The sequence below is a fragment of the Saccostrea cucullata genome, unplaced genomic scaffold (assembly GCF_032062105.1).
Source record: "Saccostrea cucullata isolate Sc308-1 unplaced genomic scaffold, CSIRO_AGI_Scuc_v1 ctg86, whole genome shotgun sequence".
Lineage (NCBI taxonomy): Eukaryota > Metazoa > Mollusca > Bivalvia > Ostreida > Ostreidae > Saccostrea > Saccostrea cuccullata.
The window spans coordinates 386,045-405,342 of NW_026930361.1; the positions used below are offsets into that span (position 1 = coordinate 386,045).

General features: G+C 33.1%; 3 protein-coding genes across 16 annotated transcripts in view; all 3 read left to right on the forward strand.

Annotated features, from left to right (window-relative positions):
• Positions 1-8,352, forward strand: part of LOC134283833 (focal adhesion kinase 1-like) — a 38,452-nt gene extending 30,100 nt beyond the window's left edge. For 9 of the 14 annotated variants that reach the window (XM_062766346.1, XM_062766345.1, XM_062766336.1 and 6 more), the window contains 16 exons: positions 195-266; positions 603-659; positions 1,812-1,841; positions 2,990-3,087; positions 3,337-3,421; positions 3,706-3,809; positions 3,998-4,113; positions 4,438-4,538; positions 4,654-4,743; positions 4,943-5,147; positions 5,251-5,330; positions 5,470-6,125; positions 6,235-6,382; positions 6,759-6,946; positions 7,304-7,384; positions 7,579-8,352. In XM_062766346.1, the coding sequence (XP_062622330.1) occupies positions 195-266; positions 603-659; positions 1,812-1,841; positions 2,990-3,087; positions 3,337-3,421; positions 3,706-3,809; positions 3,998-4,113; positions 4,438-4,538; positions 4,654-4,743; positions 4,943-5,147; positions 5,251-5,330; positions 5,470-6,125; positions 6,235-6,382; positions 6,759-6,946; positions 7,304-7,384; positions 7,579-7,791 (2,324 nt within the window). In that variant the 3' untranslated portion in view covers positions 7,792-8,352. The remainder of the gene's footprint in view (positions 1-194; positions 267-602; positions 660-1,811; positions 1,842-2,989; positions 3,088-3,336; positions 3,422-3,705; positions 3,810-3,997; positions 4,114-4,437; positions 4,539-4,653; positions 4,744-4,942; positions 5,148-5,250; positions 5,331-5,469; positions 6,126-6,234; positions 6,383-6,758; positions 6,947-7,303; positions 7,385-7,578) is intronic. The other 5 variants (XM_062766341.1, XM_062766342.1, XM_062766337.1 and 2 more) reach the window with 4 other exon arrangements.
• A 1,356-nt stretch (positions 8,353-9,708) lies between these two features.
• Positions 9,709-13,312, forward strand: LOC134283841 (uncharacterized). Its single transcript, XM_062766359.1, has 4 exons — positions 9,709-9,942; positions 10,275-10,312; positions 11,676-11,781; positions 13,079-13,312. The coding sequence occupies exons 1-4, from the start codon at positions 9,741-9,743 to the stop codon at positions 13,195-13,197; spliced, it is 465 nt and encodes a 154-aa protein (XP_062622343.1). The 5' UTR covers positions 9,709-9,740; the 3' UTR covers positions 13,198-13,312.
• Positions 13,313-13,988: 676 nt separating this feature from the next.
• LOC134283836 (cytochrome c oxidase subunit 5B, mitochondrial-like) lies at positions 13,989-18,756 on the forward strand. Its single transcript, XM_062766353.1, has 4 exons — positions 13,989-14,170; positions 15,366-15,448; positions 17,571-17,676; positions 18,447-18,756. Exons 1-4 carry the CDS (start codon positions 14,035-14,037, stop codon positions 18,599-18,601), a joined length of 480 nt encoding a protein of 159 aa, XP_062622337.1. The 5' UTR covers positions 13,989-14,034; the 3' UTR covers positions 18,602-18,756.
• The last annotated feature ends 542 nt before the right edge of the window (positions 18,757-19,298 follow it).

A 19,298-nucleotide genomic window follows, 5' to 3' on the forward strand; every position in this document is an offset into this window, starting at 1 on the left:
AAGTTTGGTGACTAGGAAATTTTGAATTTATGTAATGGAAGCATAAACTGGTACACTGCATAACCGACATTCCATGTGGTTTGATGACAACACAGGAAGTGATGTCCTTTGCCAGCTTCCTGTCTACTTTTACATGTTTCATACTAATGATGTGACCTTTGAGTGCTTACATTGTTTATCAATTGCCACTTCAGGGGATAGCATTCCACGGACCCCCAAGTCCAGCATGAAGAAATCAGGACACAAAGACATCATCCACCATGACAGTGAGTAGATCCACACCTTGTTTATACCTTTGATCCCCCTTTATATTTCTCCCACCTAAAGTGCATAGTATTAATTATTGGTCCCTTTTTTTACTTGAATGTGGAATGAATTTATTATTTTTATTACTCTTTGGTGTATTTTTAATAATAATTAGATGGTGTGGTTGGCTGTATGGCAATTTTTGTTAACTAAAACAAATGATATTCTATTTAATTAATTTAAAGTTATTTGTTGTATTCGGTGCATGGCATGACACCCATCACACACCATCATGATCATGTCACTATGTATAACGGTGCTATGTCACATCTTATTGTAACCTATGGTTGTTACAGGGATTTCAGATTATGCCGAGATCGTGGAGGATGAGGGAGATTACAGTACACCAGCAGGTGAGAGAACATACGAAACCTCCCTATTTCAGATCCCTCCCCACTCTGAAAAATCTCCCAATTCTTAAAATTCTCTTCCCCACTCTCAAAACATCTGTCTTTTTTATGGCTGAAATCAGTTACAATCCTCTCTTTTTCTTTCTCTTTCACTCTTTTCAGCTCCATTTCCAAATACGTGTATGTAGATCTGAACTCCCCTTGCTTTTATTTCAGCTTTCATTTAAACATTACATGTACTTCATTTGCCCTTCCATGTCTCTTCATCTCTCTCTCTTTCTCTTTCTCTCTCTCACTACCCCCTAAATGTTGTATTTTTTTTAATTGTTCACTTGTACCTGAAAAAAAGAAATTTTTCTTCTTGTGAATTCACCTTTTCCATTTATAGTCTGTTCATTTTGTTGTTTCCATGTACATGATTATAACCTTTCTTGTATATATTCTCTATTGTACATACCTATAAGTGTTAAGACTTGAATTTTAATTGTTGTATTTTAATACTGTAAATCTGGAAATTTTTACGATTTTATTTTGCGAATTTGGGTCAAAATGCTGTTGATTAATTTTTACGTTTCAAACTTTTGCGAATGACCACTGCTTTGTTTTCATTTTCTTACTGGTGATTTATTTTTAAGATAAATATTTTTGCGAATGCAATGAACTCGCAAATTTGCTAAAAATTTATCTACAGCCAAAATTTCCAGATTTACGGTAGTACAAGCATTTCATTTCCTGTTCAGTTGGATAGTAATGAAGCTTTTTTGATTGCAACAATCATTTTATCAAAGGTTACCATCAACATTTTAAGTTTAATTCTGACATCAGAGGAACATAAAGCAATGTCTTAATTTTAACATGTTAAACATTACATGAAACAATTTCAATCTTTTCCAAATCATATCATTATATCTGAAAATTTTTAACAATAATCCAATAATGTTCTGTAAAGAAATTCAGTAATGCACTAATAAGTGATTAAAACCCTGCATTGCTTTGAATATTTTTTCAAAAACTATGATTAAATAAAAATAATTTTTCATAGTACATGTATTAATACATTAATCATGACCTTTGCAAAACATTAAGGAGGTTAATCAATCAATATTATCATATTTTCTTTAACATCTTCATTGACATGTTTTCATGTGTCATTAGGCCCTCTGGGTAGCAGACGACGAAAGAAAAGTGAGTTGTGCGACTGAGTGCATCGTGATCTGTGTAAATATGCATGTCTGGTCCAAAAAATAATTAAGAAGTTTATCATAATTAACTATAAACCCCTAAATGATATTTCAATAAGAAAAATATTTTAAAATCTTGTGTGATAGTTTCCCTGTATTAGTTGTCTGATAGTAGTAATCATTTGGAATTACATGTATTCTGGTCCAAATTGTTATATGGTAGTTTTAAAAATTTTGGGAGTTAAATTTATAATATGTTGTATTGCTAGTATGTTATAACTAGTACATATATAGATAATTCTTGGTTTATTTTGACTAAAACAAACCCATGGATCATCGTTGGAATAAAATTATGAATATTAATAATATCTCAAACAATTTTTTTGCTACATTCTTAGTCAATAATTGCATGTATTTAGTCAAGTAAGTTTTATGAACAGGATGAAAGGAGATTGTATATTTAGTACATTTCTTTCCCCACTAATTTATAATCACTTCATCATGGATTAAATTTTACAATACAATAAATATCTGGTAATAGTAAAAATTCAGGATGTGAATACTGTGTAAATATGTGCCTTAATAGTTCTGTAAATACAATGCAATATTGCTTCAGTTTGGCTTGAAATATCAAGTGTAGCAGATTATTGAAAAAAAGAAGGGTGGGGGGGAGATATTTGTTGACCTAGAGTATACTGTTAGATAAGAAAAATTTATTATTTTCCCAAGCATTATGAAGCATGACCAACAGTATGTGGCTAATGCATGGCTTGTTCATGAATCAAATAAATTTAAGGAATGATTTGCAAGTTTCATGTATACTTTGCTCAGAATAGTTCATGAAGAATGTACAGAAAAGAAACAAAATTGGAATTCTGCAAACCTGTAGATGTGTGTTAAGAGTACATTATATATACTTAAATCTACTCACATTATGTATTATGGTATAAAACTTCATATTGTGTTTTGAAAGCAGAACATTTTGAAGTTACATGCAAATTGTTGTTGGCCACTAGAAAATTCTTTCAATTTCTGAATAAAATACTTGACGTTTTCTTTTCAAAAGTGGAAGAAAAATCTATCGGTCTAAATTTCCTTTATTTTGATGTCAACATTCTGAACTTTTCTGACTCTGTTGTCCCTTTTTTACAGCTCGTAATTTTGAGTTGAAGCGGGAGGATATTAAGTTATTGGAGGTGCTAGGAGAGGGACAGTTTGGGGATGTGTTCAAAGGACTCTTCACAGACAAGGTAAGTATTCATCATAGGCTTTACTTCAGGAATTCCTTGGGGTTAATTTTATTTACTAGTACTCTATGTAAAAACTGAAATTATTGAATTTGATTGAAAAAGTAATCTTAGACTTTCTCCAAGGTAGTTTCCATAAGAAATTGTTTCAAGGTCAACATTACTCAAAAAGAAAACAATAGAGTAAAGATTTCTTGTCTACTGCCCTTCCCAGATATGTTAAAGTGATAATGCCAATGTTTCTTTTGATAGGATGGTCTGCAGTCTGCAGTTGCTGTAAAAACTTGTAAAGAGGACAATGAGGACTCCATGATGGAAAAATTCTTGGAGGAAGCATGTATGTACTTGTTTACATATACATTGAGTATTTCTAATCTGAAACCTGTTCAAGGGTACCAGTGCTCATGAACATTTCTGTTGGTACATGTATAAGTAATTTTGGCACATTCCCTCTGTTGAGCAGGACTCGGTAAAGTAGTTCATATGATAAGTTAGTTATAAACCTGTTTGGAATTCATTGTTTCATTGATATTATGAATGCAAGAATTTTATTCTATTGAGAGGATTGTTGTGTAAATGTCCTAATGTTGTTGTATTTATGATTTTTTTTTTTTTGGACAGTAATAATGCAGCAGTTTGATCACCCCCACATTATACACCTGGTAGGAATCTGTTCTGAGACACTTCCTGTTTGGATCGTCATGGAGCTAGCCAAACATGGAGAGGTCAGTCTTCATAATAGATATAAAAAAAAGAGAGGAATTTTAAAACAAGCACATTTATTAAAAGCTAATAAACTCCAAATGTAAGTATCGACAATATTAATTCATTCATTTCGGTGTAAGTAAATGGTCTTTTTTTTTACCATACACACATGTAGAATTATGGTATAACCTGTGCTTGTGTCTTCTAGATGAGAGCCTACCTACAAAATAACCGTACAAGGCTAGACCTGTGTACCCTGATGTTGTACTGTCATCAACTCAGCAAAGCTCTGTCCTACCTGGAGAGCAAGAAATTTGTTCATAGGTAAAAATACTACTACTTACTGTATACAGGGAAATTTTCTCCCCCGTTTTACTTTCGCCCCTTTTGCCCTCGTCGGAAGTGGGTGAATTTAAAACGGGGCGAATTCAAAGTAAATAGTATAATATCTTCAACAAAAAGCTTTCTGGGCGAATTTAAAACCAGGCAAACTTGTTTCCAAATGTGAAAGGGCAAAAATAACCCGTATACAGTATCCATTTGAGAGGGTTTTTTTAAAATCTCTGTTGGTTTTCACAAATACATGTATTTTACCATTCTGGTAAAAAAAAAATGAGCATCTGAATTATCTGGTATGTACAATTTCAGGGATATAGCTGCTAGAAATGTTTTGGTGTCCTCTCATGACTGTGTCAAGCTGGGAGACTTTGGTTTGTCCAGGATTGTAGATGAACAAAGTTATTATAAAGGTATTTAAAGCATTTGTTCATATTTCAAAATACTTTATTTCAAACTTTATGTCAAAACAATTTCCTAATTTGTCCATGGCAATGTTGGTTTATCAGAGTAAAATTAATTTTTCAGCCTCAAAAGGGAAGCTACCTATTAAATGGATGGCCCCAGAGTCTATTAATTTTAGAAGATTCACAACAGCTAGTGATGTCTGGATGTTTGGTTAGTGTTTCAACAAATTTAATTTAAATGTTCTGAACACGGAATGAAATATTTTATGTTCAATCTGCTTTCATTTTCCTGACATTGTTCTAAAAAGAAATGTTTGCACACTTGAAATATTTTGCTAACAAAATGTATTGGGATTATAAACAGTACCAGTAAGACTTCAGCATTGATTTCTTTTTCTCCTTTATGTAAGGAGTGTGTATGTGGGAGATTCTGATGTATGGCATTAAACCATTCCAAGGAGTGAAAAACAATGATGTGATTGGGAAGATAGAGAATGGGGAGCGACTGCCCCTCCCCATTGATTGTCCCCCCTCCCTGTACAACCTCATGTGCCAGTGCTGGTCGTACGAATCCTCAAAGAGACCTTCATTCTCTGATATCAAAGTCCGTCTGCGGTAAGCCTTGTACATTTCATCTTAAATTACTCTTATTTTTGAAACAACATACTTTATGTTGGGTAAAAAAAAATTTTTACCAGACATTTGTTTTGTTTTACAGAGAGATTTTAGATGAAGAAAGAAATCGCCAGGTTGAGGAAATGAAAAGAGATAACAGAAGGATACAGGAGATAAATTGGAGTAAGTTCCTCTTTACAGAATAGGTGTGAAATCTGTAAGGACAATTACCATTTGGAGTTTTGATAAAAATAAACTTTTTAAAAAATTAACAATTTTAGGTCTCAACATTATTAAAAATTCATGTTTTCATGTTCTGTAGCAGGATCCAGTGGATCTGATATTGAGGAACCTCCTCCGAAACCAGCCCGCCCAAATTTCATGACACCAGCTGGATCCACCCCAAATCTATCCAGCAACCAAAGTGTAGAATCTCTCCCTCCTTCCTGGGGAAGCACCACACACCTTCCCATTAGTCACAGTACACCATTGGGACCCAGTCCACAGCAACCCCCAGCCCCTACCCACACAGGCCCCCCAATCATGTCAATGATGCCCGGTCACCAGGGGCCTCGAGAAATCAATTTACAGAATTACTTCCCCTCATCTTCTGGATACACCTCAGTACAACAGCATCAACACCAACTTCATCAGAATTCTGAATCTGTGCCAGACATGGGGAGGGGAGGGGCAGGCTATCCAGGTTACCATGTGCCTCGAAATCCTCATGAACTGTCAGAAATGTTGTCCACGGGTCAGAGAAATGCCTCTCCAACGCCCGTGAATTCCACTGTGATAAATGAAGTTTTACCCCAGAATCCTCACCTTGAGTCCCCTGAAAATGAGTGGGTGCCACAAGTGCCGGTGAGGCTTCATAATGATTCAGAAGATGCTACTGTGATAGAACAGCAGTTGATTCTCCAACAGAGGCAGTCAGAAGAGGACGCCAAGTGGCTGGAGGACTCAGAAAAACACTTAGTAAGGCCTCACTAATATAAAATTAAATTCATTTAGTCCCTTTGCTGTTACTTATATTCCAGAGGATTTTGCCAATAATGCAAATATGTTATTTCCTTGTTTTTCTCAGAGAAGAGATAAAGGGCCAGGTGCAATCAAACAGGAAGGGAGGATTTCAAATAATCGCTCCCCAGCAAATACTCTCCCCCTCCAGAAAGAGAATCCTCCCATTCCTCCTCCTCCAGAGGCCATCAACAGAATGACAAGCCGCACATCAAGTAAGTGAGGAGAGAGATGAATAGTGAAATATTGTAGTGCTATCTGAAATATTTATATCTGACAGTATTATTCTCAGATTGAGGAAGATTATTAAGAAAGTAACAGAGTATGGAAGGTTAAACAATTTTAATGCCTCCCTCTCCCCCAAAAACTTCTTAGTACCTGGTACACCAAAATCTTCCCTCTTTTCTTCTTGTATGTTTTCTAGCATGTTTGTACTGCCATAGCATGAATAAAGAGAAGTTTTTATGTACAATCATGACATTTCCATATTGCATTCTATAATTTGAAGAGAAAGACATGTACAATTTTGTGAATGTGAGAAAATTTGTAGTCTAACAATCAATTTACAAACAAACATTGAACTATTTCTAGGTGGTAGCAGAAGTAGTAGTACGAGTGGGTCAGATGGAGTGTCATCACCGTGGCAACCAGAGCCCCCTGAGTTGGACAGGACTAATGACAATGTATATAATAGTACTACTAATGTTGTGCGGTCTGTGATGACCTTGACAAAGGAAGCCAGTGGAGTCAAAGCCGAGGAATATACAGACTTTGTCAAAGTGAGTATCTAAATTTTCCTCAGTATTTTTTGGAGGAATCTAAATTTAGACTCATTCTTTAGCATGCATTATAAATGCTGAAAATGAACTTTAAAGTCTTCGAGAGTAGACCTCGTATATGTCCACTCTTTTAAAGATGGCATAGCTTTGGAATTTTGGTTAATTAAATCTTACACTTAATGAATTCCTACATTCTTTCCTAAACATTTCAATTCTGAAAGAAAACATGATTGCATAATCACCATTTACCAGTACATTATTATGATTAATATTTGGCACATAAAGTACACTATCAAAATTTGAAATCCTTGTAATCCAAATGATGTTCAATTTAGAAAGAATTCTTTTTTATTATAGGACATTGGAGTGAAGCTGCGAACTCTTTTAGGAGCAGTGGATGAGTTCATCCCTACTCTCCCCGCCCCATTTGTCCATGATGTAAGTCCTTGTCTACATTTCTACTTAACTGCATTTGATAATTTTCACAAATATGGCTATTTCATGTCTTGTATATGAGAGGAATAGTGAGCACAGTGAGCTCTAATGACAATGCCAAGGAATAGAAAAAAAATTCGAATTTTGCACATTGGTCCATAGTATTTTACTGATATATGTTTGGTGTATCATTTCAGGTTCAAATGGCACAAAATGTTTTATCAACTGACATGGCGTCACTTATTGCTGCCATGAAACTAGCCATCCAGTACAGCACGACAACCATGGATGTCGAATACAGAAAGGGCATGCTGAAGGCAGCTCACGTCTTAGCAATGGATTCCAAGAACTTGCTTGATGTTGTAGACAAAACTAGAGTGAAAGTGAAATCGCTAAGTGGCCCCAGCTGATAATCAGCTCATGTTTGAATCTGTGTGCATAATACAGGTTGTACAAATTCCTGGGAAACTGCATCATTCTCAACAAAAATATGAAGAGTGTGGCATTTCATTCCGGCCCAGGACTGAGTGAATCACGGAAACAGACACCCTGATCTTTCACTTCAGTACAAGGACTAGAAGTCCAGAAGGCAGTGTGCCTCAGCATTTAGCCCGGAAGTGCTTTGTATACACAGAGAACCACAAATAAAATTTTCATTATTTGGACCAAAATTTGTACATTGAATACCTAGCAGTCTCAGTTCACATTAGTCACATGAACATACAATTGCACAAATGAAAAATTATTGGTATTCAGACAGTATTTTGAAAAATTTAACTGTATACTTAATAAAAAGCTTTGCATTGTGAAAATTAAGAGTGAATGTATGAAAAAATTGTGTCTGCAAGCAAGTATGTAAGGAGAAGTGAGTCATCAAGAGATTACATCCATTTCATGTTGTATAAAGGGAAAAATATTCTCTTGCCATTTATTTATTGCTGTAAAATAAAATTCATGAACTATACAAATAATTTTTTTTTCTTCAAATTAAATTTTGCTCAGGAATAAAAAAAAACTAGAAATATATAAGGATTATTAGTACATGTAATGGGAAATGAAAATGTGTATCAGTGTAGGAAGTTTAATGAAAAACCCTTGAAAAGTTTCTTTAAAACTTAGTTTAATAATAAATAGTAAAGTCAGAGGAAGGTTCAGGGTAAAAAAAAAGGACACAGTTGATAAAATCTCAACAAATATTGTATTAGAGCATAAGCTAACATAAGAAATATCTGGAATAGTTTATATGAACAAATTACAAATTTTTAGAGAAATGAGGTCAAGGCCATAAAATGGTTGATGTCAGAAATGATGAAGATTACTAGTTCTTTTCAATATGAAAATCAATGAAAATATCTTGATTTGTTTCTTTGACAATTATACTGAACACAGTTTGAAGGCAAGGTCAAAACAAGGACAAGGAAAAATATTTGATGCAATTGAATAACTCTCATCAATATATAATAAAGATGTAAAAGCTTGATAAAAATATTTTGTACCTTTTTTTAAAATTAAGCTCAACAAAAATTTGAGGGCAGAGGAAAGGTCAAGGTAAAAAATGTTGATGCAGTTGAATAGCTCTCACCAATATGTATCGGAAAGTTTTAAAACTGAGCCTAAAAAGTGGGGTAAATGTAAAATGAATTAGGTCAATGTCAAAAGATGTTGATGCAGTTGATCAACTTTCCTCAATATATGCAAGCATATATACTGCATACAGGGTTATTTTTGCTAGCTATCACTCCTGCAAACAATTTTGCACCATTTTGGATTCATCGAAATGCAGTTCTGTTTAAGACAAACTGCCATTTCCTTTGAATTTAACCCCATTTTAAATCAGCCCAATTGTAATGATGGCAAAGGGGTGAAAATTTCCCGGCTGTATACAGTATCTTAAGTTTCTTTGAAACTGAGATTAACAAGCAGAGGTCAAAATTAAATGTTGATGTAGATAAAAAGCTTTCATCAGCACATGAAGTTTGATATTAATATCTTGAATAGTGTCTTTGAAACTAATTAGCTAAAGAAAATTTTAGAAAAGTGAAGTCAGGGTCAAAGGCAAAAATTTTTGTTTTTTAAGTTTTATAGCATCACGATTCTGCATTCTTTTAAGATGATGTGCCTTTGCCAATTATTGTAATTGTGTTTGTGCCAATAAATATTTGTATTTGTATTTATATATTATAGAGTTTTTTTTAAGAACAAGCAAAAATTTTCTAGAAAAAAATTTGCTCATTTTAATTACGAAACAGTAAAGGAACGATTTAATTAAAAAAATAATCTTTCGGAAGATACTTGACTTTTTCCTTATTTCACATCCACTCTCAGGATTTTTCATTACTTTTGGCTGTTAAGTAACAACATGGCGACAACCTTGTGTCGTTTTTTGAGAAAGACGATTGTAAATACGTGTAGAGTTCCCGCAGTGTACTCTCATACACTGTCACAAACAGCAGAAACGAAGCCAGTGGATAAGTCAGAAAATCAGAAAGATACTTCCATTTCCACACCTCAAGGGGACCAAGCACCTGCTGAAATCGACAGCGTATATCGTGCAAATGCAGGTACTTAGAGTATGCAATATTTAATTAAACAAATTATGACTGATTAATTTCTTGCCCTGGATGATTATTGGACTCAGGTAATTTGGACGATAAAAATGAATTATAATTTATTTATGTATCGTAATTGTATAACAATGTTATATATCACAAACTAGACTGTGTTTACTAGGTTTAGAGCTATGAAATGCTAACAGCTGAAGAAACATTTTTGTGATCTAAAGTTAAAAGTGTGAATTGTATCATAATACGAATGATACGAATGTATCTTGATCATATTTATTTTGACATTTCACCTTTCATATTTATAATCAGTGTTTCTCTTTTTAAATGAGAAACTTTATATGAAATGCTAACAGCTGAAGAAACAAAGGTAAATGTAGCCCCGCTTGTAGGGTTAGACAATACTGCAGTAGGTTCAAAAGTTGTTACGATATGGCCATTCTTCCTAAAAAATAAAAATACAACTAGTGTGTATCAATGGTATATTAATGAAATCATAATACGAATGATAGCGGTGTGTGTTTCGAAAGATATTTTAAAATTGTGAGTTGATCATATTAATATAGCATTTGACATTTCACCATTTCATATATTATAATCATAAGCAAATGTTTCATAATCTTTTTAAATGAGAAACTACCATGAAAATATATGACGTACTAGAACAAAACTATAAACAACAGGGAGGTAATAAAACGACTAAATATCACCACTTCAATATACTTAAAAAATGGTCACCAAAAAGTGCTGCCTCTGTTCAAACTGTAATTTTGCATAAAAAGATTATTTCATTAATATAGTGAGCGAAATACCTTTGTAAATAACGCGATGCTCATCACTGCGTTTAGAATGAATTATGATTTTTGTTAACATTTCAAGTTGTAACGACAACACCTGGACAATGTCAAGAGAAATTGGACTACTGCACATTCGTTCAAAAGAATTTTTTCTGCAGTAATTTGGACCTACAATGCATCGCTTTGTACACAAAAGCTAAAGCTACGTTCTCGCGAGAATAAGAACAAAAGTTAAACAAATAATAAACTTGCCTTGATTTAATGATATTGTTGCAGAAAAATAGTCAATAAAATGGTTCTTCATTAGAATCAGCCCTGTTCAGGCTTTGGTTTGGAAAAGCAACATGCATACAACGTCATGTGACATCAGAGTCTTAGACGCACGAATGTCACGTGCGGTTTGAGGAGCCCGATCTAAATGAAAACTGAATAATTATCTGCGCTTGCCCTAACGGTCGCACCATCAACATATTATATAACATTTTAAATATTCATGCTCAAAACACAATAAAAACAACCGAAGTAAAGAATGAAAATCTAATTGACTGTTATCATTATTGTAATAATCGTATGCCCCCCCTAAGGTCCCTTTATTGGTGAATAAACATATACATTGAGTATTATCCACAGACACATATTCTATGTTAAATATAATTTATTATGAATAAATATATCAATAATGTTAGATGAGGAATTGGCTGAAGAACATACACAGTTAAGGGCTGGAAGAAATTCAAAGGTGATCACACCTGTACAGTTCCATTATTTTTTTAAAAAAAAAAATGATGAAAAATCAGCCTTAAAGAAAATAAAAAAAAAAATTCAATAGTTATTCATGCATTTGAATTTAAACTCGATCATTCAGGAATAAATAAGGCAAGAGTAATTTGGTCTCTTTGTTTACATTTTGTTTTCATGGTGCTTATTTTCTTGTAGGATGTGTTTGCAACAGGTGTGATACACATGACCCCTCAATATGGGCAGCATGAAAATCCTTATGTGATACCATCAACCAAGGAAAAAAGGCTTATTGCTTGTCTCTGTAAGTTTTATAGCATATAATTCAAATTGTATGCACAAATAATTATTGCATAGAAGGTCAACTTCAAAGCAAAGGAGTTATTGTATATTTCAATTACATCAATATTTTCTATAAATAAAAAAAGAAATATGTCATACCAACCATATTAATATCATCGTCGGAAAACCCACAGCCAATCTCGCATACGCTTATTGACCTTTAGTGACCGTCAATAAGCATATGCAAGATCGGCCATGGGTTCCTGATGATGTATAAATAAAAGATATTGTTCACTCATCTTGTGAACTTATTGGTAAATTGCTGTAAAAAAAAACAGCAGAACTCGGTTATAACAAAATCACTTGGACCTATGAAATTACTTGGCGGTATCCGTAATTCGTTATTATCGTAAAAGAAATTCATTAATTTTATATAGCTTGGGATCCAAGATGACTTTGCTATATCTGTGAATTACATGTTCGTACTTAACGAGTTTTACTGTATGTACACAAGGTGCTGTTGGTTGTTTATCATGTATGAAAAATTTACACAGCAATATCCATGTTCATCCAACAACATCCCATATGGACACGTCAGAGGTCTAGACTTATTCGCTTCAACAATATACAATGATTTTGCAGGCAACGATATGATTGGTTGATAGAAAGATGTGACCCTGTGGGATGTTGTTGTTTATCATGAGAGCGGATCTAACATATAATTTTAATTAGATTGTGTTTGTGTCGTTTGATCTAATAAAAGTAAAATAGACAAGACCTAGGTTTTGATAAAAATAATATCTGAATGAATTGAGAAATATTTTTTTTGTAAAATGTTTTTGCTGATTTTCACCTCAAAACAATGCCATGTCAAATCACATAAAGTGATACATTGTTTAGACAATAAAGGTCAAAGTGGTATTTTTATGTTGTGTGTAGACTTACAAAATAATGAAATTATAAACCATTTTTTTCAAAGGAGGGGAAAAAACAAAGAGGCCTTTGTGCCATAATGGTCAGCTGAATAACTTGACCCTGCTATGTGCATTATCAGCATTGCCCCCTCCCCCCGTATATAATTCCTATGTAAAACCCTACTCTACCCCCTAGGGGTCATGTGATTCGAACCAAATAGATTGTACACTTCCTAAGGATACTTCCCTATAAATATGACTATTGCTTTGCTGTTCTTGAGAAAAAGATTTTTAAAGATCTGTTCGCATATACATGATGTTAATGTGTAAACTTGGAAGCCCCACCCAAACCCTGGAGGCTGGTTACAGCATTTGTTAATTCATTGTAATTTTCTTTTATTTTAGGTGATGAAGATTCAAATACTTTAGAGTATATGTGGCTACACAAAGGGGAACCACAAAGATGTTTGTGTGGAATATTCTTCAGGTTAGAAGAAGTTGATGCATTTGGAGATCCCAAATGAACTTAGAAATGTTTTCATCTGTAAATATATATGTGCAAAATTATACAATTTATTTATCATGTTTATGTTCAAACTTGTACCTGTTTTTAAAAAGATTAAATATTTAAAAATTCTCTGCTCTGTTTTTTGTGAGTGTGTGTGTGTGTAAAATTGTAGATGTGAATAATTTTCTGAGTACATATTTCAATAGGTGGTTTTTAATACTACATGTATATATGATCACCTACTTGAATGTATAATATTTCTCAATCTGCAACAAATGCAAGAGTGCTCAAAATATTTCCAATGTTCAAAAGGACACTATAATAAAATCAAATGTTAAATCTCAGTGAAATGGTCAGGAAATTGTGAGTGAAATAAAATAAATTTAAATTGCTGATGTTACAGTTTTCTTGACAACAAATTCGGTGAATAATCGTCCTCAGCTTGTGGAATAGGTCATTGGTCAACAGGATGCATATTATTTATGGCACACTGTATGTTGTATCCTTATCTATCTTATTGTCCATTATACAAAGATAGATTTTTTTTTTTGCATTGCAAAAGTTTAGAAGGCTGAAAACCTGGATCCTCCACTGGATTTCATATATCACTCTATGGATTGAAGAGGTCATTGGAATTCTAGCATTAGATCATTCTGTATTTTTAATTAAAAATCATTCATTTAATAAACATAAATCGAACTCCATGAATATTAGAAATCTTAAAAATGTCGGAGATGTTTTAGTAATCAAGTGCGAATAGTTTAAAGAACAGGTTACTCGGTTCATTTGACCTCTCCCGAGAGCGAGACTTCGGCGCGAAGTTCTTGACCTTGATCGCACTCTCTTTGCAAAAATGGCCTCGTCCTTGTGTAGGACTCTCCTGAGGAGTGTGAGAGACTCAAAGCGACTGATACATACGAGTGCGCCGGTAACGGCAAAAGCCATTAATCTTGGAGGCTCTCTCACGGATCATTTTAAAGGAAATAAAGGTGACATAGAATCAGAATAAGACAATTTATAGTGAATTCATGTAGTCACGTATTCCATAACAATTATGAAAATAAGTTATTTCCGTATCATTTATGTAATAAGATGTATGTTATCTCAAGGAAAGCTCAAACTCTTGACAAGAGTTAAAGATTGGGGATAATCGGCGACATCTTTGGTGTATACTTCAAAAATGACTTATTTTCGAATTTCCTCTGACTTAAAAAAAAAATCACGATATGCCGTAAAAGAATAAGTTATATATTTAATGTTATGAATTAATATTGCTTACTTAAAATGTTTAAACTCTGAATTTCTAAACACCCAGATTACAAGAAAACTCATTTTGAACGGAAGATATTGTGTTGTTGCTTGATGTCCTTCAAAACAAACATCAGAGGAGACAAATGTCAAATTGTGCAGAATCAAAATTTCAGAACCAGATAAACTTGTTTCTGTTTCATATTATTTTAATATTATATTTGTCTGTGAATGGAAATGATAGACATACACGAAATGTCAAATTGTTATTAAAGTTCGATACATGGACTGTTGAGTAGGCCTAAACTATGATGCACCGTATTTTTCACCAGTAACTGCTAAGTGAAAACTGTTGGTGATTGATCAGATCTAATCTGCAATATAATGAACACATGGTAGATTCTAGTAGAATAGAATAGAATTTATTTTCCAATCATGGTCCCACTGGGGGCATAACACAGATACAAGCATAATTTGCAACACTCAAAAGGACAAGAAATACATAAACATACAGCAATACAGAACATAAAAATACTAAATGTTCATTGTAGACAAAACAGGTTTCATGTGAATATTTAACTGTCATTCAGACTTGTTGCAATCTTTCTGTTTTCTGAGGGGTACATTTGAATTAAAATTATTTCAACCAAGCAAGTTGTTTTCATAATTTCTTTTGTCAATCTATCATGCTGATAAATAAAAAGCACGTAATTTTCAACATACATAAATTCACTTCACAGTAATATTTTTTTTTATAAAGATGCATGTATTCATGCTCATCCATCAAAAATATTTTGAAGAAACTTGCTTACTCTTACTTTTTATAACTTCATATGAGCAAGTGTGTCAACTTATCGCAGTGCCTAGTAAGGATACATTTTTTTTAATGATGATTAAGAATAATCACAAATTTACAATCTTGATTCCTGTTTTTAGAAATTGAGGGTCAAGTTCCAGACTGGGGAGGACATGCTGTTGGACTAGAACGATTTGAAATTTTGTGCGAGATGGAAGGAAAGGTAGGAAGAAGTTTTATTGGAGGTATTGTAAGTGTGTTGGATGTCACACATACTTTTTTGTTTTAAAGAAAAATGATTAGGCCATCTTTGATTTAGAAATGTTGCCCTCTCTCTACTCAGGGTAAAAAAAAAAAAAATAAATGGGAAGATAGGTGAGGAGAATTTTATCTACTGTGTGCTTGAAAGATTAGCATTATAATGTTTGAATATATTCCAGGAAAGTTGGGAATGATCTGGTCCTGTTTTACAGTAGTTACTGGCAGGAAAAAAGATCTCTCCCTGTTCAGTGCCCTCGAGTGCCATGTATAGGTCTAAATTTGCAGTCCTCCACCAGCAAGTGGTGACGTGATCACCAGTCCAGAATTCTTGAGAGTGATGTTATACAATGAAGAAACAAGCAAAGCAAAACAAAAATGCTACTGCAGTCATTCCAATAATTTTAAAAACTATTTGGTTTATTGGTTTTATGGAATCCTGATTCTAGATCAAAATTGTTAATACCAGTGCTTATCAAATACAGACTCCAGAGTTCCCGAAACTAGTCAAAAATATGTCGGACAATTGTCCTGTAAATATTCAAAATTCAGAGACATTAATTTTTTGTATGTAAATTTAACATATTATAGGATTGGAAATTGTGTCGATATAATAAATAATATGTGTAAAAAAAAAGATGGCAAATGCAGATTTTTTTTTTTAGATTTATTAAAATATTTTGTATAAGGCCTGTGTATGCGGGAACGTCGCCGGCGGCGTGTGATGCACGCTTAATTCATCGTATTAAATTCTTATGTCCTAATTCTGACAGATTTTTTATTTTTTTTAAATAAAATCTGCAACAGTCGAAATATCTGCTGTTTTCCAGGCTTTTTTCTTTTTACTTTTGGAATTTTATGTGCCAGGAAAAATATTACGTAAAATATCAAACTCGTTTTAAAAAGCCTGGAAAACGTCCGATATTTTTGACTAGTTAAAATTTATTATACAACCTCCACACAGTTAAAAATATGTACTAATGATATAAAGATATGCAAATTTATCATGAAAATGATGATTTTAAGTGAATTTGTTGTCGTTTTACTACATTCAAGTCAGTCCGGTATTTTTAGGAAAGGGGGAAAACGCGCATGTATTTTAAATGCTATCAAATACATTAAAAAAAATCCAGAAGTTGGTATAATATTATCATTAATAGATTAAATTAAAGAAAATAATAAATGGTAACAAATTGTCTGTAATCAAGCAGAAATACGTGTGTAGCAGGCAACTCTTGCAACCCTGCAAATTCGTTCTGCAAAACGAAAGTAGATTGTCACATTTTTTTTTACTTTAGAGTGCATATATTTATTAGAGGGAAAATATTTGTTTGAAAGTGTTTTTAAAACTTTTTCCTCCCAGACTTATGGAAATTATTATTTTAATATGTAGCTTTTTATAGTAGACAATCACCGTCTACATTTCATTTAAACAAGATCTGGCGCGCCCCTGACGTTTTAGTTTTGCATTTGTTTATTGTCAGGACAATTGAATTAAATGATTTTGTTAAGATTATGTGTAATCGTTATACAGTCTGTAAAAAAAACATCGGACATTTTGACCGATAAAATTAAGATTTTACCAGTCCCATTCAAAGTTTACCGGGGATCCCCGGTGGACCGGTGCGTTTCGGGAACTCTGCAGACTCAGAATATGTACCGGTATTTAATTCAGTATAAAATAAATAAGTTAGAGAAAACTTCTCAAGTGTTAATGGTATGCATTGTTGGATTAACATAAAAATAGTCTCAAATAGCTTAAAATCATTTTTTATTTGCTTTGCATGACAAGTAAAAGCACGCTAGTTAGTAGTGTATGGTCTTTAAAGTTTTATATAGGAAAATCACATGCACACATATTAGATATGGTTGAGAATAAAAAAATGTTTGTTTTTTAAACTTTTGTTGGAATTCCTTATTTGAAATTTAGGATTTTCAAATCATAGGCTTGGTGTGATATCTCTCTCCCCTGTGCTGTATAAAATATTTCATATTATTGCATACAAAGTTGAAACTCTTCCAGCACACCAAATGATCCAGATTCTTGAAAGTTGATCCTTTATAATTCTTGAATTATTTCTTTACAGGACCCATTTGAAAATAAAACATATATTAAACAGCCAGGATTTGGAACAAAAGCAAACCCACATATTGTACCATCAGTGTTTGACAGACGTCTTGTAGGATGTATATGTAAGTAAATGCTTCTCTTTCAGTGTATGGTTCCATCACTCTAGCACTGCACCAAACTGAAGAGAGTCAAGGGTGAAAGCAAAACAAGAAAATGAAATTACATGTACTCTCTGTACACACTTGTCAGATACACACTACAGACAGTACAAACATCTAAGGTATTGCATGAAGAAACTTATGAGAGAAACCAAGTGTACTGATTACAACACACAAAGAAGAGGTTTCTAGGTACAAATTGTTCAGCATTCATTGATATTTTAATTAGAAAGTTGTACAGCCTTATACACTGTGCAAACTTGCTTATCATGATTGCACAATTTTTACAGAATTCAAGAATACACTGAACAGACAGACAAACACACACACACACACCCTGTACAGACTAAGTTTTTAAATGTAAATACTTGTAATTATGAGTTTGATACGTAAAAATGGGTTCTTTGAACATTCTCATTTACAAGCATATGACATCACATGGATGCACTGATATGATTAGGTGCCTGTGTTCTGACCTGTTCAGATTTCATCTGTAGGATAACTAGCTGATTGTTGTTTAACATTTTGCTTTGAAAGAAAATCTGTAAAATATTTTATTAAAAAGATGCATCTGCAGACCTCATTATAAGATTTTCTTCACTGTTATTGATGCAGTACGAGATAAGAAAATTTCTTTGACATGTAATTATGTTGAAATATGAAGGAATTTTAAGAATATTCAACCTCCTTTGTACACAGACTCTGAAAATGATAAATGATTCTGATTTTTACAGGTGATGAAGACACTGCACAAATGCAGTACTTCTGGCTATACAAGGGTGAGCCCAAAAGGTGCTGGTGTGGCCATTTCTTTCAAATAAAGGAAATTGATGGTAGCGAATTCCCAGAATACCCCAGGGAAGAATTAATTTCCATGGAGCAGGATTAATGCTATTAGGTCATTTAGAGCTTTTCAAATATACATGAACTCTGAAGAATAAGGGGTTTGGATTTTTGTTTTGTTTGCAAAGAAAAAAGACATGTTGTGTTGGAAAGAGAAAATGGAGTCCACGACGTTGTAATCAATAAACAAGTCTTAATTTATGATGTTAGTTCTTTTTTGTCGTTAATTTTTTTCACATTGAAAAGTTGAAGTGATTGGTGACATAACAACAATTGATATAACATCAAATATCTTAAACATTAATTTTTTATGCTGCTTTCAAAAGTACCTTCATCTATGAAACCATTTTAGGGTATGTGCAACTTTTTTGCAAAATTAGCAAGAATGTGATTTTAAATGATTTGACAAAGTATTTAAGGTTTCGTCAAAGGTCAACATGTCCAAAAATTTATTATTACAATAACTCCAAAACTGTGTCAGAGGTATAAAGTTAAAACTGTTAAGAGTTTATAAATTTTCTTTCTATCTATACAGTGTATATACTTTCTATCTATTGATCAATAATATATTTATAAACTGTAAACATTTTGACTTTATATCACACATAATTTTAGAGCTATTGTAAAAATAATTTTTTTGGACATGTTGAACTTTGACGAAACCTTAATCCCCACCTTTTACTGTTCTCAGGATTTATGGCATGACAAAGTGATCCCCAAGTGTTGCTCTTCTCTGCAGATGA